A 25,001-nucleotide genomic window follows, 5' to 3' on the forward strand; every position below is an offset into this window, starting at 1 on the left:
TCCGCAGGAGACCTCAATGTTGGCCTCATGGAATTCCTACTGTTTGGAAGTGTGATTGCAGCAGTGGACACAGTAGCTGCGTTGACCGTGTTAGAAGACGTCCATGTGAATGAAGCATTGTTCATAGTTGTGTTTGGAGAATCTCTGCTGAATGATGGAGTCACTGTGGTAAGTATAGCAGCATTTGAACTCCTTGATTGTTCACCCTGTTTAACGAAGGGAAAAGTTTGGATTTGCGGAGATGTCTTTTTCAGTTTGGGAGCTGAGATATTGCCCTATAAACCTTTAGTTACTTCAAAAGGCCATTGTTTTCATTCGCCTTGGTCATCACTGGCTAAGCAGACATTTATTATCCATCCGCTGTCGTCCCTCAAAGGTGGCGGCCTTCTTATTGAACTGCTGCAGCCCATGTGGCATTATTTATAGCGGTTTGATACAGCTGGGCGATGCAGCACACACAGGCCAGATCTAGGCAAAGGTGACCAACTTTGCTCTCCAAGTGACATTCATGTGCCAGTTTTTAGAAATTCCAACAAAGACATGGTGATATTTCCATGTAGTGGCTGCTTAACTTCCGGGATATTGTAAAACTGAATTTAAACATTGTGTACAGTTGCCACATTGTGTACCTTGTTGCCTTATTATGTATTTTATTTTAATTTTATTTTCATGTACTTAATGATCTGTTTGAGCTGCTCGCAGAAAAATACTTTTCACTGGACCTCGGTACACATGACAATAAACAGATCCAATCCAATCCAAAACTGATTTGAACTTTCACCCTCTGAATTATACGTCCAGCATCATAATCATTACATTGCCATATCTGGGATTTAATTTCTTGAATTCTTTGGTGTGATAAATTTCACAAGAATATCTACTTTTTCTATTAATTGTGGATGTGTTTTGTTTCATCAAACTGAAAAGCATTGATGCTGTGGAGCAGAACAATATAAACGTGTTCACGGGCTGCTCCAAGAGTGCTTGTAAAGGTTTCTGCTAATGGCCATACTTTGTGTTAAACCCACCCTTTGGGAATACCCAGCAATGACTATCCTTGTGATCTCTAAGTGAGAATCATACTGGCTTATATTAAATTGTGGGCAGTTTTGTCAGGGCAATCTTGAACACAATTCATAATGCCACGGAATGCAATTTTCCCGAATATCGGCAAATGCCAATAGCTTTCTCTGCGGACCTTTCTGGACTTAGGAAAGAAAAAGGCCATGATAGAGCTCGGCCCGCCAGAAAGTTAGTTATTTGAAGATCGGGGCGCCATTTAAAAAAAATAATTTAGAGTATCCAATTCATTTTTTCCAATTAAAGGGCAATTTAGCGTGGCCAATCCACCTAACCTGCACATTTTTGGGTTGTAGGGGAAAAACACATGCAAACACAGGGAGAATGTGCAAACTCCACACGGACAGTGACCCAGAGCCAGGATCGAACCTGGGACTCGCCGCCGTGAGGCAGCAGTGCTAACCACTGCGCCGCCGCGCTGCCCTGGGGCGCCATTTAAAGGTCATCCCTGTGCACAAAAGTCAACCAGAAATTCATCCCCCATCCTCCCGCCTCCCCACATCATGCAGCCCCTTCCACGTGACCACCCCCCACCCCCACCCCCAGCCCCAGCTATGCCCTCTGCATAACCCCTGGCAGGAAGCAGTGCTCGAGTAGTGTCTGGTTGTGTTGGGGCATGACACTCTCTCTCCACCCCCTCCCTCTGAGTGAGGCATTCACTATAGGAGTGCCAGGCCTGGGCATGGAGGAGGAATTGGGGGGAGGGGTTGGGTTTGGAGGTGGGGCAGGAAGGAGGGGGTCCAGTCGTGGTGTAGAGGCCTGATAATTAGATGGTGATGCATAGAAATCATGGGTGGGATTCTCCCCTACCCGGTGGGGCGGGCGGATCCGGCGCCGAGGACTGGCGTGAACTACTCCGGAGGATTCCATACCTTCAGGGGCTAGGCCGGCGCTGCGGGTTGGTGCAGCGCCAGCCGGCATCAAAGGGCTTGGCGCCACGCCTCCGCCGGCCGGCGCGAGTTGGCGCATGTGCGGGAGCGCCAGCGTGTGCTGGCGTCATCCCAGCGCATGCGCAGGGGGGTTCGTCTCCGCACTGGCCATGGCTGAGGTTCACAGCAGCCGGTGCGGAGGGAAAGAGTGCCCCCACGGCAGAGGCCCGCCTGCGGATTGGTGGGCCCTGATCGCGGGCCAGGCAACCGTGCGGGCATCACCTGGGGCCAGATCCCCCCGAAGACCCCGGAGGCCGCAAGCAGAGCCAGGTCCCGCTGGTAAGGACCTGGTCTAATTCACGCCGGCGAGACCCGCCGAATACGGGCGGCCGCTCGGCCCATCGCGGGCTGGATCATCGCCGGGGGGGCCGCTGCTAGCCCCCGCCAAAACCCCGGCGCCGGATTCACGCCGCCCCCGGCCGAGGGCCGGAGAATCCCGCCCCACGTTCCCAATGATATATGTCGGGAATTCCGGTACGTCGCGAGAACAATCGTGTCACACTTTTACGCCGGCATGAAAATAAATTTGGGCTTCTCCTGAGATTTTCTGCTCCCATCGCTGAACCCGCAGACCTAAACGTGAAGCAAGGAAACCCTAACATTCTGGGAAAAAAGTTACCTGTTGTTCCCAAGCATGCTACCACAAGTCACACCTCAAATAGCTCTCATGTAGGAATCTCACTGAATCGATTGAGAAAAAGATGAAGAAAAATTTGATAATCTTCCTGTAAACTCCACTAACAAGCTATTAGGGCAGTCCAAAGATGTGCATGTTAGGTGGATTGGCGATGTTAAATTGCCCCTCAGTGTCCAAAAGGTTAGGTCGGGCTACTGGGTTTACAGGGATACGGTGGAGGCATGGGCTTAAGTCGGGTACTCTTTCGAAGGAATGGTGCAGACTCGATGGGCCGAATGGCCTCCTGCATCATAAATTCTATGATTCTAGGGTTGCCAACTCTAGACATACACCAAGAGGTTTCCCCACATGCTCTCCTGCCTCCAACTGCCCCACCCATACACTCCCACCATTGGCCAGCCAACAATGGTCATCCTCACGCCACACTGCCTTCTTGTGGCCAATCAGAAAGTGAGCTGATATCTTATTGGATGACTCTTAAATGTCAGTCAGACAGCCCAATTTTTTTTCCATCTCCAACATTTTTATGCCTAATAAATGAAAGGTGTTGAAACAAAAAGACAAACGGTATTCTCCGTTGCCCGATGCCAAAATCGTATCTGGTGATCGGGCGGACAATCCCCGTTTGCGACCGAATCGGGTTCGTGCCGTTTTCCAAATGATCCACCCCCTCCAAATCGGCATCATCTAGCAGTGCCGCATGCCATTGCGACGGTGTCAGCGCGTCACTTTGAGGCCCTTCCTCGATGCTCCGCCCCCGATGGGCCGAGTTCATGACCGCGTGGGTCGCGTGTGTTTGAGTTTTCGTAAACCCAGCGTGGCGGCTGTGGACTGTGTTGGGGGGGGGGGACCGTGCTGCTGGCATGGAGGGAAGGGGGGGGGTGGGCTTCAGAGCGGGTGGGGGGGTGGTCCGGGTGTGACAAGCGGGGGTCCTGGGGGACACTATTTGGCCGTCCGAGTCCGTGCGCGGCCGGTGTCATGTTGCACAGCGCGACTGCTGCAGGTCGTCGGCGTGCACATGCGCGGCCACGGACCCGGCAATTCTCCACCCGTTTATGTTGGGAACGGCGGGGATTTTACCCAGCGCTGCAGCTAACCCCCCCCCCCACCAGGCGGTGCTCGGTGCGGGGGCGCCGCCGACTTTTTCATTGTAAAACTAGACCCTTCCTCCAGACATAGACTCAGAATGGGAGAATCCAGCCTGTGGTATTATCAGGTATTACAGTACCTGAGAGGCTGAAGTGCCATTGGTTAAAACTAGGGGTTTTACCATTGGCTGTAGAGTATGGTAGCTCCGCCCCGATAGGCGGGGTATAAGAACCCGTGCCGTCCCAGCAGCCCTCATTCTGTACCTGAGCTGCTGGGGAACACTTCTAGCTTATTAAAGCATTCAGTTGTACTACAACCTCGTTTCAGTTGTTATTGATCGTGCATCAATTTAATAAGCTAGATTTAAGTAGAAAGGATGGAGCTCCGAATCAAGCCGGAGTGTCTGCAACTCAATCCCCACGCGACGAACTCAGCGGCGATATTGAAGCACTGGCTGGCATGTTTTAAAGGCTACCTGGAGACGGCTGAAGGCACACCCTCCGGGGAGCAGAAACTGCACGTCCTGCACGCAAGGGTAAGCCCAGAGATCTACACCCTCATCGAGGAGGCGGAAGATTTTGAAGACTTTTAGAAGGACACTATATTCGCCCAGTAAATCAGGTCTATGCTCGTCACCTGCTTGCAACAAGACGACAAAACCACGGGGAATCGTTGGAGGAATTCTACCGCGCGCTATTGGTGCTGGGCAGAAGCTGTGGCTGCCTGCAAGTTTCGGCAAGCGGGCACACGGAATTCCTAGTCCGCGACGCCTTTGTAGCAGGTATGAGCTCTTCAGAAATCCGCCAGCGTCTTTTAGAGAAAGACACCCTGGGACTTAGGGAGGTACGGGCCCTTGCAGGGTCCATGGACCTTGCCTCCAGGGACGCCCGATCCTACGTGCCTGACCGCGCGGTGGCCCCCTGGGCAGCGTGGAATCCTGCAGCGGCCGCCCCAGAGACCTTCCCCGCTTCCCCGCAGGCCTGCGCTTTAAGGCGGCCCGCCAACCCCGATGGACCCCGCTGCTTCTTTTGCGGGCAGGAAAACCACCCCCGCCAGCGCTGCCCGGACCGCACATCCATCTGCAGGGGGTGCGGCAAAAAGGGCCATTTCGTGGGGGTCTGCCAGGCACGAGCGGTGGCCGCGGTCTCCAGCGACGAACTTCTCCAGGGGACCCGGGCAGGCAGCGGTCGCCGCCACCCCCGTATCCTAGGCCAACGTGCGGACCCCGGGCACCGCCATCTTGTCCCTCGGACACCACGCTGGATGTCCACTCCCGACCACCATGTGCGACCAATGGGAGATGCCATTTTGGCTGCCCCAGGACCCCAGCTCGGCCCACCACGGACTGCCTGAACAGAATCCACAACTACTGCATCTGGCCTCGGTGACCCTGGACCAAACACGACCTCGAACACTCAACAGCAACGACGACCGTCTTCATCAACGGCCACGAGACGTCCTGCCTGATCGACTCTGGGAGCATGGAGCGCTTTATACACCCCGACACGGTAAGGCGCTGTTCCCTCTTTATCCACCCTGTTAATCAAAGAATCTCCCTTGCCTCCGGTTCTCATTATGTAGACATAAAGGGGTTCTGTTTAGCAAAGCTCACAGTCCAGGGAAGGGAATTCAAAAATTTCCGCCTTTATGTTCTTCCCCACCTCTGCGCGGCTACACTCCTGGGTTTAGACTTCCAGTGTAACCTGCAAAGTCTGACCTTCCAATTCGGCGGCCCTATACCCCCCTTACTGTCTGCGGCCTCGTGGCCTTTAAGGTCGACCTGCCTTCCCTGTTTGCGAACCTCACTCCGGATTGCAAACCCGTCGCCACCAGGAGCAGACGGTACAGTGCCCAGGATTGGATCTTAATTAGGTCAGAGGTCCAAAGGTTACTGAGGAAAGGGGTCATTGAAGCCAGCAACAGTCCCTGGAGGGCTCAAGTAGTGGTGGTAAAGACCGGGGCGAAGCAGAGGATGGTCATCGACTACAGTCAGACCATCAACAGGTTTACGCAGCTGAACGTATACCCTCTCCACTGCATATCCGACCTCATAAACAGGATCGCGCATTATAAGGTCTTCTCCACGGTGGACCTCAAGTCTGCCTACCACCACCTACCCCTCTGTACTAGTGACCGCAAATACACTGCTTTCGAGGCAGACGGGCGGCTCTATCACTTCTTAAGGGTTAACCTAACATACAATAAGGATAAATGCGTGTTTAGCACCGACCGCCTAGCCATCCTCGGCTACGTAGTGCGAAATGGAGTTATAGGCCACGACCCTGAACGCATGCGCCCCCTTATGGAGTTCCCCCTCCCTCACTGCCCCAAGGCCCTGATGCGCTGCCTAGGGTTTTTCCGTTACTACGCCCAGTGGGCCCCAACTATGCTGACAAAGCCCGTCCCCTGATCCAATCCACAACTTTCCCCCTGTTGATAGAGGCCCGCCAGGCCTTCAGCCGCATCAAAGCAGACATTGCAAAGGCCACGATGCACGCCATCGATGAGTCCCTCCCCTTCCAGGTCGAGAGCGATGCGTCCAACGTAGCTCTGGCGGCCACCCTCAACCAAGCGGGCAGGCCTCTGGCTTTCTTCTCCCGTACCCTCCATGCTTCAGAAATTCGCCACTCCTCAGTCGAGAAGGAGGCCCAGGCCATAGTAGAAGCTATGCGACATTGGAGGCATTACCTGGCCGGCAGGAGATTCGCTCTCCTCACTGACCAACAGTCGGTGGCATTCATGTCCGATAATACACAGCGGGGCAAGATAAAAAACGACAAGATCTTGAGGTGGAGGATCGAACTCTCCACCTCCAACTACAAGATCTTGTAGCTTCCTGGGTAGCTAAATGAGCCTCCTGACGCCCTGTCCCGCGGCACATGTGCCACCGCACAAGTGGACCGCCTCCGAGCCCTCCACGAGGACCTCTGCCACCCGGGGGTCACTCGCCTTTCCCATTTCATTAAGGCCCGCAACCTCCATTGAGGAGGTCAGGACGGCCACCAGGGACTGCCAAATCTGCACGGAGTGCAAACCGCACTTCTACCGGCCAGAGAGAGCACACCTGATAAAGGCTTCCCGTCCCTTTGAACGCCTCAGCATGGACTTCAAAGGCCCCCTACCCTCCACCGACCGCAACACGTACTTCCTGAACGTGATTGACGAGTACTCCCAGTTCCCATTCGCCATCCCCTGCCCCGACATGACCGCAACCACCGTCATCAAGGCCCTCCATAGCATCTTTGCACTGTTCCGGTTCCCCGCTTACATACACAGTGATAGGGGGTCCTCCTTTATGAGCGACGAACTGCGTCAATTCCTGCTGAGCAAGGGCATCGCCTCGAGCAGGACGACCAGTTACAACACCCGGGGAAACAGACAGGTAGAGAGGGAGAACGGAACGGTCTGGAAGACCGTCCTACTGGCCCTACGGTCCAGGAATCTCCCAGTCTCCCGCTGGCAAGAGGTCCTCCAGGAGGCCCTCCACTCCATCCGGTCACTGCTTTGTACGACCACCAATCAGACACCTCATGAACGTCTCCTTGTCTTTCCCAGGACCTCGCTCCCGACCTGGCTGGCAACACCCGGACCCATCCTGCTCCGAAAACACGTGCGGGCGCACAAGTTGAACACGTTGGTCGAGAGAGTCCATCTGCTACACGCTAGCCCCCAATACGCCTACGTGGCATTCCCTGACGGCCGACAAGATACGGTCTCCCTACGGGACCTGGCGCCCGCCGGAACCCCACGTACATCCCAGCCACCAGTCCCACCCTCCCTTCCGCCGCAGCACCTTACAGGAGGATCAGTCCTCCCGCCGCCCCTGCCTAGGCCCCCCCACCCACTGACGCCCCCTAGAGGTGTCCCCTTCCCGTTTTTCCCACCAGCGCCGTCTAGGGGTGACGAAGCTGCCATGGAGATCGAAGCCACGCTCCCGGAGTTGCAGACGCCTGAGCCCCCACCGGAGTCACCACCGAGGCTCAGACGATCACAGAGGACGACCAGAGCACCCGATGGACTGATTGCAACATTTACTGATCTGTAAATATTAAACACTGAATGTACATGTCTGACATGCTTGTAAATAATCACTAAACACTGTAAGGAGGTATCACGGTTCCTCCAAGAATGATTATACCATGTTGTTACATCTTGTAGTTGCTGACCACCACCCCCGCCCGACTCTTTTTTAACAGAGGGTGGATGTGGTATTATCAGGTATTATGGTACCTGAGAGGCTGAAGTGCCATTGGTTAAACCTAGGGGTTTTACCATTGGCTGTAGAGTATGGTGGCTCCGCCCCGATAGGCGGGGTATAAGGACCAGTGCCGTACCAGCAGCCCTCATTCTGTACCTGAGCTGCTGGGGAACACTTCTAGCTTATTAAAGCCTTCAGTTGTGCTACAACCTCGTTTCAGTAGTTATTGATCTTGCGTCACAGCCCAAATTCTTTGAACAGGCTCCTGTGATTTTTCAACCCTGCAGTCAGAAACTTTAACTCTTGGAGACTCGGGGATGATCTTCAAGCCTCAGCAATGTAGGAACAAAACTGACTTAACGAGTGCTTCACACGCACCACTGTGCTCTAGATGTTGTAGAAGGCTAATTTATCCTTGCTGACAAAATTCAGGACTTGTGGAACTATAAATAGCCTTGTTTGCTCTCTTTGGGGAGCCTGCACAAGACAAGCGAGATGGAGCAAAACCAGCGATCTATCTCGGGAATCTGGAACTCGTTGTGTTACCATGGTAACCAATGAGCCATAGCAATATACTGGCCAACCAATGAGGGGTTGAATCTTATATCGTATTTGTGCAGTAACACATTCCCGGTTGAAATATACAAATTGAAGTGACTGGAATAACTCATCAATGGCAATACGAGCCATACTATTGGTGGATTTAATAATTAAATCAGCGATTCAAAGAATTTGGATAGAATATAAAATGTGAGGATGATTTTCAGTCAGCGTAAACGGTGATGCGGACTCAAAATCTTGTGAGAGTCAGGAAATTAAATTTTCGCCGGTGAGATCTTGTTCCCCGATTACCCTCGCCTCTCGCCAGTGAGGTAATGAGGTTCTCGCCTCATTCCAATAAATTTTTATAAATTTAAATATCATTATAGGGTTTCCCCATAATATGTTCCCCCCTCATTGAATATCCATATCTCTCTGACATAATGTCACGCCACCAAGGTTTACAACAGGTTTTGAAAAGCTTGTTATAGTGGGAGGGGCGCGTGTGCCTTCATGCCAGTGTCGTGGGGGGCACCCTGATTCCAATGTGCTGGGAGGGCACCTTGATGCCTTTGTGGTGGGGATACCCCATGCCTCTGTGGTGGGCGGGGTTCACCCCATTCCAGTGTGGTGGGGGGGGAGGAGAGGCCCCTTGATGCCTGAGTGGTGATGGCGAGGATGCCCTGATGCCTGAGTGGTGAGCGGGCGCTCTGAGCCTGAGTGCTGGGGGGGTTGCTCTGATGCCTTGGTTGGTAGGGGGGTGGCCGCTCAAATGCCTGAGTGCTGGGGGGAGGCACCCCGGTGCCTGTGTGGTTGGGGTGTGGGGCACCCCGATGACTGTGTGATGGGGGTGGAGAGGCAGCCCTGATGCCTGTCTTGATGGCGGGGGCGATATCTGTCTGATGTGGGGAGCACCCCGATGCTTATATGGTTGGGAGAGGAAGGGATGTCCCATTGCCTATGTGATGGCTTTGGGGATGGGGGGGGGGGGGCAGGGCCTGTGTGGCAGAGGGCACCCCGATGCCTGTGTGGCAGGGGCACCCCGATGCCTATGTGACGGTGGTGGGGGGGCGTCCTGATGCCTGTGTAATCAGGGAGCACCCCAATGCTTGTATGATTGGAGGAAGACGGGACGCCCCGATGCCTGTGCGATGGGATTGGCGGGGCACCCCGATGCCTGTGGGTGTGGGGGGGGCAAATGCCCTGATGCTTGTGCGGGGGGGGGGGGGGGGGGGGGGGAGGGTGGCAGGGCTCCCTGTTTCCATGGTGGTGTGTAGAGGAATTTATTTCTAGTGCAGATCGAGGCACCTGTTAAAGATGGTGGTGGCTCAATCAGGCCCCTCAATCAGGCTCCACCTCTACAGAGTGACTGTGGAAGCCACGCCCCCAGATTCTGTCTTCACAGAGTGCCAGAGATTCCGGAGAGAAAAGTCAGCTGTACAGCTGGAGAGCTACACACCCATTTTCAGACTGAAACTGATTCTGACACATTATGGGAAGATTCCGCCCGATATGTGTGGAGCATACTTCATTCTACACTTTATGTTTAAGCAGGATCAATAGAGTTTCAGCCAATAGAGGTCATTGCTAAACATGAATAAAATTCCTTTTACAATTCCTTTTTTTTCTATAAATTTAGAGTACCCAATTATTTTTTTCCAATTAAGGGGCAACTTAGAACATAGAACATTACAGCGCAGTACAGGCCCTTCGGCCGTCGATGTTGCACCGACCTTTGAAACCACTCTAAAGCCCATCTACACTATTCCCTTATCATCCATATGTTTATCCAATGACCATTTAAATGCTCTTAATGTTGGCAAGTCCACTACTGTTACAGGCAGGGCATTCCACGCCCTTACTACTCTCTGAGTAAAGAACCTACCTCTGACATCTGTCCTATATCTATCACCCCTCAATTTAAAGCTATGTCCCCTCGTGCTCGACATCACCATCTGAGGAAAAAGGTTCTCACTGTCCACCCTATCTAATCCTCTGATTATCTTGTATGCCTCAATTAAGTCACCTCTTAACCTTCTTTCTAAAGAAAATAACCTCAAGTCCCTCAGCCTTCCCTTATAAGATCGTCCCTCCATACCAGGCAACATTCTGGTAAATCTCCTCTGCACCCTTTCCAATGCTTCCACATCCTTCCTATAATGTGGCGACCAGAACTGCACGCAATACTCCAAATGCGGCCGCACCAGAGTTTTGTACAGCTGCAACATGACCTCACGGCTCCGAAACTAAATCCCTCTACCAATAAAAGCTAACACACCGTACGCCTTCTTAACAACCCTCTCAACCTGGGTGGCAACTTTCAGGGATCTATGTACATGGACACCGAGATCTCTCTGCTCATCCACACTGCCAAGTATCTTACCATTAGTCCAGTACTCTGTCTTCCTGTTATTCCTTCCAAAATGAATTACATAGCGTGGCCAATCCACCTAACCTGCATATCTTTGGGTTGTGGGGGTGAAACCCAAGCAGACGCGGGGAGAATGTGCAAACTCCACACAGACAGTGACCCAGAGCCGGGATTCGAACCTGGGTCCTTTTACAATTACAACACGTTCCGAGAACAAATGAATATAACGCATGCCAGGGGAAGGAAGAGATTATGGATGTAATTTTCCTGTCCCACCTGTGGAGGGCAGCATGGCGGGTGGGACTGGAAAATTTGGAGTGTGACAAAAAGTTCGTTTCCCCGTCAATGGATTGCAGTATTCCGCTCCTGAATTTCATGACTGAGTGCATTGCCTGCTGCGCCTTGTCAGGAATCTCATTTGCATGCCTTCACCTATCATGAATGCTCATTAAACCCCAACTCGCTGGAATCATGCCCCCACTGCAAATCAAATAGCCACGCCAGTGGCTAATTAGACCGCCATGAGTCATGACCGGATACAACAGACGTGCACCTGATGAACTGCACTTTGATCGCAGCTTCGAGCTCTGTGCGCACAGCGCTCACATATCTTGCACAGCACTGTGTTCACAGATGCTCCAACTCTTTGCCAAGGTTGGAAGCTGGTCTCGTTATAGAACCAGATCAGCACCATTAAGACAATTGTTGGAATGACACAGTTGAGGGCTTGTGGGAGGAGTCGACTACTGCACCCATTGAAGGGGCACCCTAATCATTTTGAATTGAGGACATGGAGAGCAAGGTTCAACTGAGACATGTTGCTACTCTGCCACCCACCTGGTTCTCAAAAGATGCTGACATTGAATTTAAGCATTACTTAGTAACTTTGTAACTTTGTTGGTAATAAAGACCTCATAGGGATGGCACAGTGGTTAGCATTGCTGCCTCACAGTGCCAGGTACCTGGGCTTGAATCTGACCTTGGGTGACTCTGCACATTCTCCATTGTCTGCGTGGGTTTCCTCCGGGTGCTCCGGTTTCCTCACACAGTCCAAAGATGTGCGGGTTAGGTGTATTGGCCAAGCAAAATTGCCTCTTAGTGCGCAAAGGTTAGGCGGGGTTACGGGGATAGAGTGGAGGATTGGGCCTGGGTGGGGTGTTCTTTCAGATGGTTAGTGCCGACTTGATGGGCCAAATGGCCTCCTGCACTGTAACTATTCTATGATGCTATGATTCTGTATCAGATATAGGGGAGTCTTGCTCAGACCCTATTTGAGGCCTCCACCTTTTCATTCCAGCAGTTTCAGATAAAAAGACGGAAATCTGGCACACTGGCATTGTGATGATCAGGCAACCATGTCTATTGCCCATCGCAGAGCTGGTCCTGGGAGTATGTTAAGCCACGTCAGGTAGACCTTCGGGTCCAGAGTGGTATATGCCAATTTAATGATCCAGCATCACTGTAAATTCTATGAGATCTATGAAATCTATGAAATCTTGAGTCTAGGCACAAACCCCTGATCTTTCCGAGTTGTGGCCATCAAGCAGACATTTCAGGAGTCACCAAGTGCTGGCTAGTTCCATAGATCTGCGTCATGCAGGTGGTGAATGGGAACTACCATAGGAGTGATGCCTTGCTCTACACACAGTGACTGCATCACTCTACAGGCTGCCATGAACACCGAGGATCCCCGACTATTACTTAAAATGTTGCCCACTGTAACGCACAATGACTTAGAACATAGAACATAGAACGATACAGCGCAGTACAGGCCCTTCGGCCCATGATGTTGCACCGAAACATAAGCCATCTAACCTACACTATGCCATTATCATCCATATACTTACGAGAGAGACGAGAAGTGATGAAGTCGATTCAGGCTTTATTAAGCGAGACTTGTCCCCAGCAGCTCAGCAACAGAATGAAGCTGCGGGGAGAAGCTCGGGTTCTTATACTCCGCCTTCAGAGCGGAGCCAGGAGTCGGCAGCCAACCAGGACCCGGGATCTGTCAGCCAATAGCATCACGGCTTCACAGTCCCACATGACCCCTAATACATACCACCACACCCACACTCAGGCCTGACAGACATTACCTGAAGGCCGTTGAAAGGTGCATCGAGTTAGCTTGTCTCCAATGCAGGTCGCTAAGACCTAACCGATAAGATCCGCATTGAACAGTCTTCAGTTCAACAGCATCAGGAGTATTAACCAGGCTACAAAATCTATACTCATGAGGCACATGGTATGATCCTTTGACATATACATTGCTCAGCCACCATGTTACGAGAGCAAGAGGCTTTGCTCATGTCATTGCTGTGGACAGTAAGGTGACTCACTGTACTGAGATTGTGCGAGACTCTGAGGAATAGAACTGAGGAAGCTAAGTGAGGTGGGTGCAGGGGATGGGCACCTCTTACACTTGTATGGACTTGGAGCATGGCATCAGGTAGAAGAGCCATCCACTCGTTGAGAGTTTCAGATAAGCAAAATATAATTACAGCAGTGGAAAGTATGTAGTGAGTGAATACTTATGCCACCATTGTATTCTCAATATTTCCGTATTTTTCTTGCTCTACTGCAACATCTAGGTGCTTCCCCAACATCCACAGCAAAGATGGAGGCAACTTGCTCTATTGGCTATGATGACCTTGGTGGCTGTCCACTGGAAAGTGGAGGCCTGAGAGTCCCAACCCGCTTTGGGTCCCCTGTTCGGGAGCAGGTGCGCCCTCCTCATCCTGAGCAGCTGGAGTTGCTGGGGTCATGGGCAGAGGGGATTTGAAGCGGCTGGACCACCCAGGCGAGTTCCAGAGTGTCCGGCTCACAGTCCTCCTCGCTGTGGATGTCTGAGGGCCCCTCCCTAGCTCCTTGAGGAGAAAGGGCCCCTGGAGGGAGATCGAGCCAATGATGGATCCCACTCATGACTGTGGGTATGGTGTGCAGGTTAGAGCCCATATCAAGCACAAACTGCTGGACCAGGGCCTCCCTGGCAGATGCCACCCTTCCAATGGTAACCTCATTCCACTGGCACACCGGTCCCACAACATCAGACTGAAAGTGGACAGAGTCCTCCATCCTCCATTCTAATCTTGGGAATGCTTCTGACAACCTTGCCTGTTGTACCCCTGCCTGTCTTTGGAGCTCCAACATCCCTTTGAGGGGTGATTCCAGAGGCTTATCATCCAGTGGCTGTGATAGAGAGAAGAGATAATTAGTTAAAACATTTTTTTTTAAGAGTACCCAATCCTTTTTTCCCCCAATTTTAGGGGCAATTTAGTATGGCCAATCCACCTATACTGCACATCTTTAGGTTGTGGGGGTGAGACCCACGCAACCACGGGGAGAATGTGCAAACTCCACATGGACAGTGACCCGGGGCCGGGATTGAACCCGGGTCCTCAGCGCCGTGAGGCAGCAGTGCTAACTACTGCGCCACCATGCCGAGAAGAGATAATTATTGATTGGCTGGAGAGTCATCTAAGTTAAAAAGCACTCAGAGCTTTGGCAGGTGGGCGAAGGCTAGTGTATGGGGCCTGGCTGGCTTGTTGGGAGAATCCCAATGGCCACAGAACTCCACCGCAAAAGTGTCTGTGAGAGAATCAGTAATGATGTCCCTTGGTCTGGTCATGTGTGAGATCCCTGGCGGAATGCTATCAGTGCCTTGTTGCTGAACTTGGGCGCACAGTACTTGTCCCTTCTTGGGACCAGTCCAGTTTTCGCCATGACAAGTCCGAGGCTGCAGAGAGGAATGTGTGCATGGGTACAGTTTAAATCCAACACACGGAATTATGAGCTGAAGGCAGCATTTTAACCCACTGCGTGCGTTGCCTGCCGCGCCATGTCGGGAACTGCATTTGCATGTCTTTGCATCTCATCTCATTTGGGCAGCACAGTAGCACAAGTGGATAGCACTGTGGCTTCACTGCGCCAGGGTCCCAGGTTTGATTCCCTGCTGGGTCACTGTCTGTGCGGAGTTTGCACGTTCTCCCCGTGTCTGTGTGGGTTTCTTCCGGGTGCTCCGATTTCCTCCCACAGTCCAAAGACGTGCAGGTTAGGTGGATTGGCCATGCTAAATTGCCCTTAGTGTCCAAAATGGTTAGGAGGGTTATTGGGTTACGGGGATAGGGTGGAAGTGAGGGCTTAATGTGGGTCGGTGCAGACTCGATGGGCCGAATGGCCTCCTTCTGCACTGTATGTTCTATGTCTATGTCTATGAATGCTCATTATATAATGCCAGGATGGATGAATCCCAGCCCTCTCCGCCATGAGGGTGCCCCACATTTATGCATGCATAATGAGGTGAAAAGCAGATGACCTGACGTGGAAATCCACCATGCCAGCCAGTGGGATCTGCGCTGCCTTTCCCGCCTCCTGCTGCACATAGGGTGGAACTTTGCAGCCCTAACATGGCAGGAGCAGGGGCCAGGAAATGGAGTGAGCCATTCAAAACTCCAGTGGAACAGGAAGATCCCAACAGCAGGAGGGGCCATTAAATTCATCTCAATAGGGCAGCACGGTGGCACAGTGGTTAGCATTGCTGCCTATGGCGCTGAGGACCCGGGTTGAAATCCCGGCCCTGGGTCACTGTCTGTGTGGAGTTTGCACATTCTCCCCGTGTCTGCGTGGGTTTCACCCCCACAATCCAAAGGTGTGCAGGATAGGCGAATTGGCCACACTAAATTGCCCCTTAATTGGAAAAAATAATTGGGTACTCTAAATTTAAAAAAATAAATAAAAAATAAAAAATAAAAAAATTCATCCCATTAGTCTCTGGATTGAAAATTTCCACCCTACATTCCCAACTACGGGATTTCCAAGTCCTCCAACTCCCTGCCATTACAGGCACCAAATAAGGAACTCTCATTCCGACAGTGATTTCACTGCCTCAGGACATCCTGAAGTGCTTCCTAATGAGTACTTTCGAAGTGTAGCCGCTATTGAAGGGAAGTTCGGCAACCAATTTTCAAACAGCAGTGAGGTAACCAACCAGATAACTAACTTAATGATGTTGGTTGAGGGATACATATTCATCAGGACGCCGAAACAACAGCCCCGCTCTTGTTAGAATGGCTGTAGAGGTCTATGAAAGGGGAGATTGGGCCATGATTTTAAGGTCTCATCTGAAAGATGGTAGGCGGGATTCTTGGAGTCTCTGCGCTGAAATCGCGATCGGCGCAGGGGCGGAGAATGGGCGTTGACGCCGAAAGCCGGCGCGGCACCACTCCCGCGATTCTCCAGTCCCCGGAGAATCGCACGCGCGGTCTATGCGGCGTGGGTAAGGGGCCATTGGCAGAAGCCTTCACGGAGATTCTCCAAGTGTATCTGGCCGAGTTCCCGACGGCATGGCCAGGCTAGCGATCGGGGGCCACCGATCCGCGGGCGTGCGCAATCTCAGGCGGGGGGAGCTATCTTTATGGTGCCGGTCCGCGGTGTGGGTCCGCCATGTTGCGCGGGGTGGCCGACGCAGGCCACCGCTGTGCGCATGCGCGGACCCCCGACCGGAAGTGCAGGGCTTTGTATCGGCAGCCGGATCTGCGAGAAGGACTCCGGGGCCCTGCTAGCCCCCTCCAGGAAGGCGAATCACTCTGGACTTTCTTCAGGAATGTCCAGAGTGATTTGCCCGCATTTTCACGCTGGAGTGGGGATATAGCCCCATTATTGGAGAATCCCACCCAGTGCCTCTGACAGTGTGGCAGTCCCTCAGCACTGCACTGGAATGTCAGCCAGCATCGTGTTCCAGTTTTTGGAGTTGTACCTGAAATCATGTCAATGGTAAGAGTACTTTTTTTTAATCAAACAAAAACAAATCGCAAAGGAAACTTAAAACATTTCACCAAAATGCGATCAATGGGGTCGATAAAACGCCCCAGTCACCAAAGTGCCCATCAGGCACGTAAGGCCTCGACAGTATTGGCAGACACCACATGCTCCCTCTCCAGGCACACCCGACCGCAAATTTAAACAGTTGGGCCTTATTGCCCCCTCGCTCGCCTGCTGCCTGGACCTGTTAATGGCAAGTTTGGCCTGGCCCAGAAACAGGTTCATGCGGAGGTCCTCCTCCTCCTGTACAGGGTTATTGCGGTGCCAATGTTGCTCAAGGTTAATTAGCGCTGTAACAGCTGTGGAGGATTGGCCGATGAATTCTGTGGAATGGAGCACTGATGGAGTATGCATAACCTAACATTCACATGGCAATAGCACCACCTGAGTGTTCAACAATGCTCTTGCCAACTATTACTGGGCGTCGAATATAACCATGATCAGGAAGTGGGTGGTGGGGGAGGGGTTGGCATGGGAGTGTATGGAGGCGGCTTCATGCAAGGGCAACAGTCTGGGGGCATTGGTAACTGCGCCTCTGCCGCTCCCGTTCAGCAGAAAGTTTGGTTCAGCTTAGAGTAGGGGGTTAATAAAGGTGGGGCCTGTAAGGAAGGGAGACGGCTTTTGAACTATGTTTATAGTTTCATGTACATTATTTATTTTGTTGTTGTTACAAAACCAAGAATACCTCAATAAAATGTTTATTAAAAAAAACAACGCTCTTGCCTCTGAATCAGGTCATTGTGGGTTCAAAGAGTTGAGAACATAATCCAGACTGACACTTCAGTGAAGATGGCTATGGGGGGGGGGGGATTCTCCTTTGGCTGATGCCGAAATCAGGAAAAGCGATTGGGCGGAGAATCGGTCTCGACGCCAAAGTCATGGTGGGTGCCGGGTTCATACCAAATCAAAATTCTCCGCGCCACGACAGCAGCATCAAAGCGTTCCACTCTGCATGTATAGTAAATCCCGTTTGCATATCATTGCTGCCTATAATTAGCGGGTCTGACCCGGTATGCTCCGGGGCCTCCATGACGCTCCGTCTCTACCGGGGGGAATTCCCGACGCCGAGGTTCACTTGTGCTTTTAATAATTGGAAAATAGGCACCGTGGCTGATGGGGGAGAGAGAGGACGTAGGACATGCCATGCAGGGACACGATCATGGGCTGCCGGCTGTTATGGGCAAGGGTTTAGAGAACCTTAAAGTGTATCATGGAGTTCACCTGACCCACACCTTTTACTAGATTGTGGTATGGGCAGCACACAGTATCTTTTGAAGCAAAACAATGTTTATTCTATGAACTCAAGTTAGCCTTTTTAAAACATACAGTGAACATCTTAGCTGGGGGGTTGGCTCCTGGGCGACAGGGGTTATCCTCTGCGGTCATGGCTGATGATGCCGATCGGGAGGCCACAGGCTGACTTGGAAACCCGCTACAATGATGCCCATGCAGCAACCAGGGGCATCATTGCACAATGCTTCGGTATCCTAAAGAGGCAGTGCAGATGCCTTGACCGCTCTGGAGGGGCCTTTCAGTAAGATGCTGAGAGGGTCGCCCACATGCTGTGTCCTCCACAACATCGCGCAGCAGAGGGCTGACGTGCTGGAGGAGGTGGATGAACGCCACTCCTTGCCCGACGAGAAGAATGCAGGGGAGGGTGAGGGTGGGCAGAACATGGGGCCTGGACAGGCACGAGAGGCTGCACAACACGTGCACTAGGGCCAACGCGCACTGAACGCTTTGATTGCCTCAAGCAGCACTGACTAGGCGGGGGGGGGGGGGGGGGGGAACACTGGCTAGGGGCATGGACACCGTATCCCCCCCCCCCCCCCCGCACCACCACCACACCCTTACCTGTAACCCCCCTCCATGATACATACCTGCCACATGGGTGCGGGCTCTGGTTGGCAGTACCCATGGGTCTGGTCCATAGGATGGAGGATGATGACAGCCCGCTCTGCAATGAGCCCTGGTGCTCCGCATCGTTTGACAATGTCTGACTCCTGCCCACAGTAGCACTTTCCACCTGGGTGATCCCAAGTTGATGGCTCTCGTCTGCACCCGGGACTCTGGCTCTGGCTGTGGCTGGGGGTGGGGGACCCCAGATGGACACGCCCCATCATCAGTAGGTCCTGCAAGACACAAGGCAAGACGTATCAATAGACTGTGGGCGGGGGTGGGGTGGGAGTGGTGGTGGTGAGGGTGTGTGAAGTGGGGGTGAGGGTGTGGTGTGATTACATAGATTACATAGAACATACAGTGCAGAAGGAGGCCATTCGGCCCATCGAGTCTGCACCGACCCACTTAAGCCCTCAACTCCACCCAATCCCCGTAACCCAATAACCCCTCCTAAACATTTTGGATACGAAGGCCAATTTATCATGGCCAAACTACCTAACCTGCACGTCTTTGGACTGTGGGAGGAAACCGGAGCACCCGGAGGAAACCCATGCAGACACGGGGAGAACGTGCAGACTCCGCACAGCCAGTGACCCAGCGGGGAATCGAACCTGGGACCCTGGCACTGTGAATCCACTGTGCTACCGTGCTGCCCGCTTTTTTTTTCTATCTATCTATCGATCTATCTATTTATCATTCTATCTATATGTCTATATATCTATCAATGTCTCTCGCTATCTACCAATCTAACGATCTCTTTGTCTATCTATCTAGCTCACAATCTAGCTATATATCTATCTATCTACCTATCTATCTCTCTAACTATCTATCTAACAATATATCTATTTGACTATCAATATTACTATCTATCTAACTATATACCTATCTATCTATCTATCTATCTCTTTATCAATCTATCTGTCTATCCTTCTATCTACCTATCTGGGTGTAGTGTGAGGGTGGTGTGAGGGTGAGAGTGGGTGGGGGTGAGGATGGTGTGGGGGTGACGGTGGTGTGAGGGTGAGAGTGGGTGGGGGGTGTTGACACATGTCACGGGAACACAACTTAGCGGAGCCTCACTTCCTCGCCCAATGCCAATCTCCACCCCAGCGACTGTCCTTTCATTGGGGCTGCCAAAGAAGCCCAGGGCCAGCTTCTCTGCCACGGTGAGGGGCCTCATGTCCGTCTATCCCCCTCCAGCCTCCTCCCACTCCCGGCAGTTATTTGCGGCGACGGTCGCTGAATCGGTCCAGGTGCGGTGCCATTTTGCTGTTGCGGAAATCTGTGAATCTTTTTCATTTTATTTTGGAGTATCCAATTCAATTTTTCCAATTAAGGGGCAATTTAACGTGGCCAATCCACCGAGCCTGCACATCTTTGGGTTGTGGGGGCGAAACCCACGCAAACACTGGGAGAATGTGCAAACTCCACACGGACAGTGACCCAGAGCCGGGATCGAACCTGGGACCTCAGCGCTATGAGGCAACAGGGCTAACCCACTGCGCCACCATGCTGCCCCGAAATCTGTGAATCTTGTCCCGGCGTCTACACTTCAGGCTGAATTCTCCCGCCGCGCCCACTGCAATAACGCCACGGGCGAGCCGCGTACAATGGAGAATTCCATTGGCCATGGACGGGATTCTCCAGTCGCCGGGCAAACGCGCCCGGGAATCCCTTCCCTGGGGCGGCACAGCAGCACAGTGGTTAGCACTGTTGCTTCACAGCGCCCGGGACCCGGGTTCGATTCCCGGCTTGGGTCACGGTCTGTGCGGAGTCTGCACGTTCTCCCCGTGTCTGCGTGGGTTTCCTCCGGATGCCCTGGTTTCCTCCCACAAGTCCCGAAAAACGTGCTTGTTAGGTGAATTGGACATTCTGAATTCTCCCTCTGTGTACCCGAACAGGTGCCGGAGTGTGGCGACTAGGAGCTTTTCACAGTAACTTCATTGCAGTGTTAATGTAAGCCTACTTATGACAATAAAGATTATTATTATTAGTCTCAAGAACGGAGAATCGAGCCGAATGTTTCGGCAAGTCAAACCTGGTTGTCCGAAATGCAGAAGCTTGGTGCCCTCTAGTGATAACTATAGACAAAGCACCAGTACAAAGATTTCTTTTAGTTAGTGTGACAATAGCTTTCTTTATTCTTAAGATATGTATCTGCAAATGACAATAGCTAAGTACATTTTACATATTTTACATACATCTGGATACACTTGCTTTCATCTGCTCTTTTTTGACAATTGTTCAACAAGGGCAGCACGGTAGCACAGTGGTTAGCACTGTTGCTTCACAGCTTCAGGGTCCCAGGTTCGATTCCTGGCTTGGTTCACTGTCTGTGCGGAGTCTGCACGTCCTCCCCGCGTCTGCGTGGGTTTCCTCCGGGTGCTCCGGTTTCCTCCGACAGTCCAAAGATGTGCAGGTTAGGTGGATTGACTAAGCTAAAATTGCCCCTATTGTCCAAAAAATGGTAGGTGGAACTACGGGGATGGGGTAGAGGTATGGGCTTAGGTAGGGTGCTCTTTCCAAGGGCCGGTGCAGACTCGATGGGCCAAATGGCCTCTTTCTGCTCTGTAAATTCTCTGATTCTATGTTTGTGAAGAAAGGTTTGATTTATCAATCAATCCGAAAGTGCTTCCAAACACTCAATTAGTTTTGGGGGAAGAGCCCCATTATGTAGGGAAATGTGGCAGCCAATCAACGCACATCGAGGTTTGAGAAATGGAACGAATAAAAGACTTACATTTTTACAGTGCCTTTCATGACAGCAGAGTGTCCCAATGAAGTACTATTGAAGTGTTGTCAATGTTGTAATGTAAGAAACATGAAACGTAGAAAAGATGACTGGCGTTGAGACGATTAACCAGGATGGACGGTGCAACACATTTCTTGCTTTTTTCTAGAGGGTGCTGTGGGGTCTATTATCGGGTCTTAGCTTTAACGTTTTTGACAACACTCATTCATAGTTGTGCAGTGAAGTTCCCAGATATGGGGCGTCATTCTCCGCCGGCGGGAGTCTCCGTTTTGCCGGCGCCCGGGGGTTTCCCGACGGCGTGGGGCTGCCCCACAATGGGAAACCCCATTGACCGGCCGGTGTTACGGAGACTCCCGCCGGCCGGTCGGGGCAGAAATGTGGCGGGGCGGGTAGGGGAATTTCGCCCTAGGTGTTCCAGTGGGGTTTTTTTTTGGACAGGCGGAAGCATCCTGTTAGTGGAAAATACCACTTGTGTAACCCTACATAGTAACAGTGTGAAACAGCTTGCTCAACCTGTTGTTCAATTGCTACTCTTCGTCCAAAACAACGTTCTTCCCACCATGCAATTGAGCAACACCATGTATAAATTTCAGTGCTGGTGCAATACCAGGTACGTAGGGTGTACATCCCAATGATCACCTGATCGAATTGAACAACATTTTCCTTCGGCTGTTCATAGCAGACAAACCACAAACCGTACTCAACCAGCCCATGCTTGCAAAACACAAAACAAAACGTCCATTGTTAGATGTTCTTCCGTGATTCCAATTCCATGATTCCATGGATGGCTCAGCAGTACAGTAGTTAGCACAGCTGCTAACAACGCTAGGGACCCGGGTTCGATTCCCACCTTGGGTGACTGTCTGTGTGGAGTTTGCACGTTCTCCCTGCGTCTGCTTGGGCTTCCTCCGGATGCCTTGGTTTCCTCCCACAGTCCAAATATATGCAGGTTAGGTTGTTTGGCCATCCTAAATGGCCCCTTGGTGTCTAAAGGTTATGTGGGGTTGTGGGATAGGGTTGGTGGGGTGCTCCTTTGGATGGTTACACAGACTTGATGGGCCAAATAACCTCCTTCTGCACTGTAGGGATTCTGCGATTCTATGACTGGGCAGCACTTACTGAACATTCATGAGTGTGCTAATAACACCACCAGACCCCAACTTCTGTTAGGATACCGGACGAGAAACCCCAAGCAACTTTCAATTTGTTAAAACCGTGAGGAAAGGATACTTCACCCCAAGAGTGATGATTCTGACCAATATGAATCTTTTATTTTAAAACAAACTTTAATTTAAACCCAGAATTAACCACGTTAACATCAAAGAAGTAGCTTTACAATTATTTGTCAAACAGTTCTTAAATAAAAGGACTAAACTTTAACTTGCTATCTACACCTGCCATTATATTCCATTTAAGCAATGCAATACAGTTCAAATGTCACTTACAAATAAAGTTAACAATCAGGTTTCTAGCTTAACTGTGCAGACCTTTTGATAGAGATACCATTTCAGGAACAACCTTAAAATCCTACTGTCGGGCAGCATGATGGCGCAGCGGGTTAGCCCTGCTGCCTCACGGCGCCGAGGTCCCAGGTTCAATCCCAGCTCTGGATCATTGTCTATGTGGAGTTTGCACATTCTCCCCGTGTTTGTGTGGTTTTCACCCCCACAACCCAAAGATGTGCAGGCTAGGTCGATTGGCCACGCTAAATTGCCCCTTAATTGGAAAAAATGAATTGGGTACTCTAAATTAAAAAAAAAAAAATCCTACTGTCTTGTCAGACTCAAATCCTATATCAAACTGCAGTTCAATTAAAATCATTCCTGTTTCTAGCAGACTGCAAAACTACAGACAGACCTGGCTCCTCCCATTACATCATCAGTATCCCACTAAGTTGTCCCATGACCTGCTTAGCTAGGACTAAACACCACTCCCTCAAATTATCTACACCCCAGGGAATCTCCTGCAAGCAAAACAATGTTCCATTAGCCATCTCTCTGTAAACAAGTAAATGGTTAAAAATAATGATTACCTCACGTTTACAACACCTTAATTACAGCTTTAGTAGAGACACAGCCTGAATGTATCTTAAATCAGGGGTTTTAAGTCCACAAATATAAAATATTATGTATAACAATTTCTTGCATTCATCACAGCACCAACAACCAATTTAATATAATCGGTGACACTTGTATTGTGGTTCATTTATGCTTGCTAGACATGAAATACATCGAGGTCCATTCTCTGCAAACAAAAGTAATATGTTCAAGCCTTTTTGCATTACCCAGGAGTTTGAGGAGCCCAAGGTTTCCTTGTTGCTTTCTCTATGGCAATGCCTCAGCCAATCCGAGTTGAGTTGCCAACCAATCAGGACTCTTTTCCTCTGTGGTTGACATTCTTATGGGCATTTGAAATTTGGTATTCTTGCGTTTGTCTTGATGAGTGCAAGACAAAAGGTTTCAGCAACATGTCTCTCTTTTCAGCAATATTCAAGTATAACCAAGCGTCTGTTTGCTAATATTCAATTAATCTACGAGAAGCGACTGTTTGAATATTTAAAGTGTTGTGAAATCCTATAATGGAATTTAGAAAATGTCTGAATTCAGGGGCTTTCATATCAGGAAGGTTCCTTAAAGTAAATACAGAAAATGCTGGAAATACTCAGCAGGTGAGGCCACATCTGCCGCGAGAGAAACCGAGTTCATGTTTCACGTTGATAACCTTCATTAGAATTGTTCTGATGGGAGATCATCGTCCTGACACATTGGCCTGGGTTTTCCTGGCTTCTGGGAGACCTCTTGGTACAGATCTGCCATTGGGCATTTTACCAGCAGGGGGCACCAGATGCAGGAAGGCTGCCCACCGCAAGGAGGCAGGCAGCTGATTTCTATCATTAAAGGAAAAATAGGTTTACAGCACTGTTAACACGTTGCTATCAATGGATTAACCTTCCTGCCACGTGGACAAGCTGCCAGCTAAACAGACTTCATGGGCCAAAGGTGGGGCCGTGAGCAGGGACGGCAGCACCACAGCCCCAACGACCGTCGCTGGGGGTTTTCCCTCGGCCCCATGAATGCCTTAATTTTTATTTAACTTAGCTTTGGGAGACTCTCGGTGTCCCGCAGTGCTCAGCGGCGACCCTCTCGCCCAATCATGCTGGTGCTTCAACGCTGCTGGCCCGCAATTGGACAGCCTCCAAAGTCCGCCTGCTCTCCCAAATCGGACAACGAGCCCACAGCTTGCGAACTAGGAGACCACCTGTGGTAAAATTGCAGAGCTGGTCCCTTGCGGCTTGGGACCTGCTTTTTACCCTGAGGTCAGAATCCGAATATCTTGATAAAATTCAGGCTATTAACTCTTTTTTTCTCCCTCCACAGATGTGGCCAGAGTTACTGGTATTTCCAGAATTTTCTGTTTTTATTTTAGATTTCTTGCGTCCATGGTATTTTGCATTTGTATTAGGTTCTATCTAAAGCATCTATTCTGCAACCTGGGCTGACCTCGAGTGTAATTTTCTCCTTTTAGGTGCTGTACAATGTATTTGACTCATTCGTTGAAGTGGGAGCAGGGAACATTCAAGGCCTGGACTATTTCAAAGGCATAGGTATGAGAGCACTCCCGAGCTTTAAGGAAGACGACCACAATGAAACCCAGCTGATTTGCTGAATGTCCTTTTCGGGGAACAAACC

At 51.1% G+C, this 25,001-nt stretch overlaps 1 protein-coding gene across 1 annotated transcript in view; it reads left to right on the top strand.

Moving 5' to 3' along the window:
- Positions 1–25,001, top strand: part of LOC140425514 (sodium/hydrogen exchanger 3-like) — a 175,929-nt gene that overhangs the window by 77,332 nt on the left and 73,596 nt on the right. Inside the window, exons 3-4 of the mRNA XM_072509879.1 lie at positions 8–168; positions 24,838–24,916. Coding sequence (XP_072365980.1) covers positions 8–168; positions 24,838–24,916 — 240 coding nt within the window. The remainder of the gene's footprint in view (positions 1–7; positions 169–24,837; positions 24,917–25,001) is intronic.

This window comes from Scyliorhinus torazame, chromosome 6 (assembly GCF_047496885.1).
Source record: "Scyliorhinus torazame isolate Kashiwa2021f chromosome 6, sScyTor2.1, whole genome shotgun sequence".
Taxonomy (NCBI): Eukaryota; Metazoa; Chordata; class Chondrichthyes; order Carcharhiniformes; family Scyliorhinidae; genus Scyliorhinus; species Scyliorhinus torazame.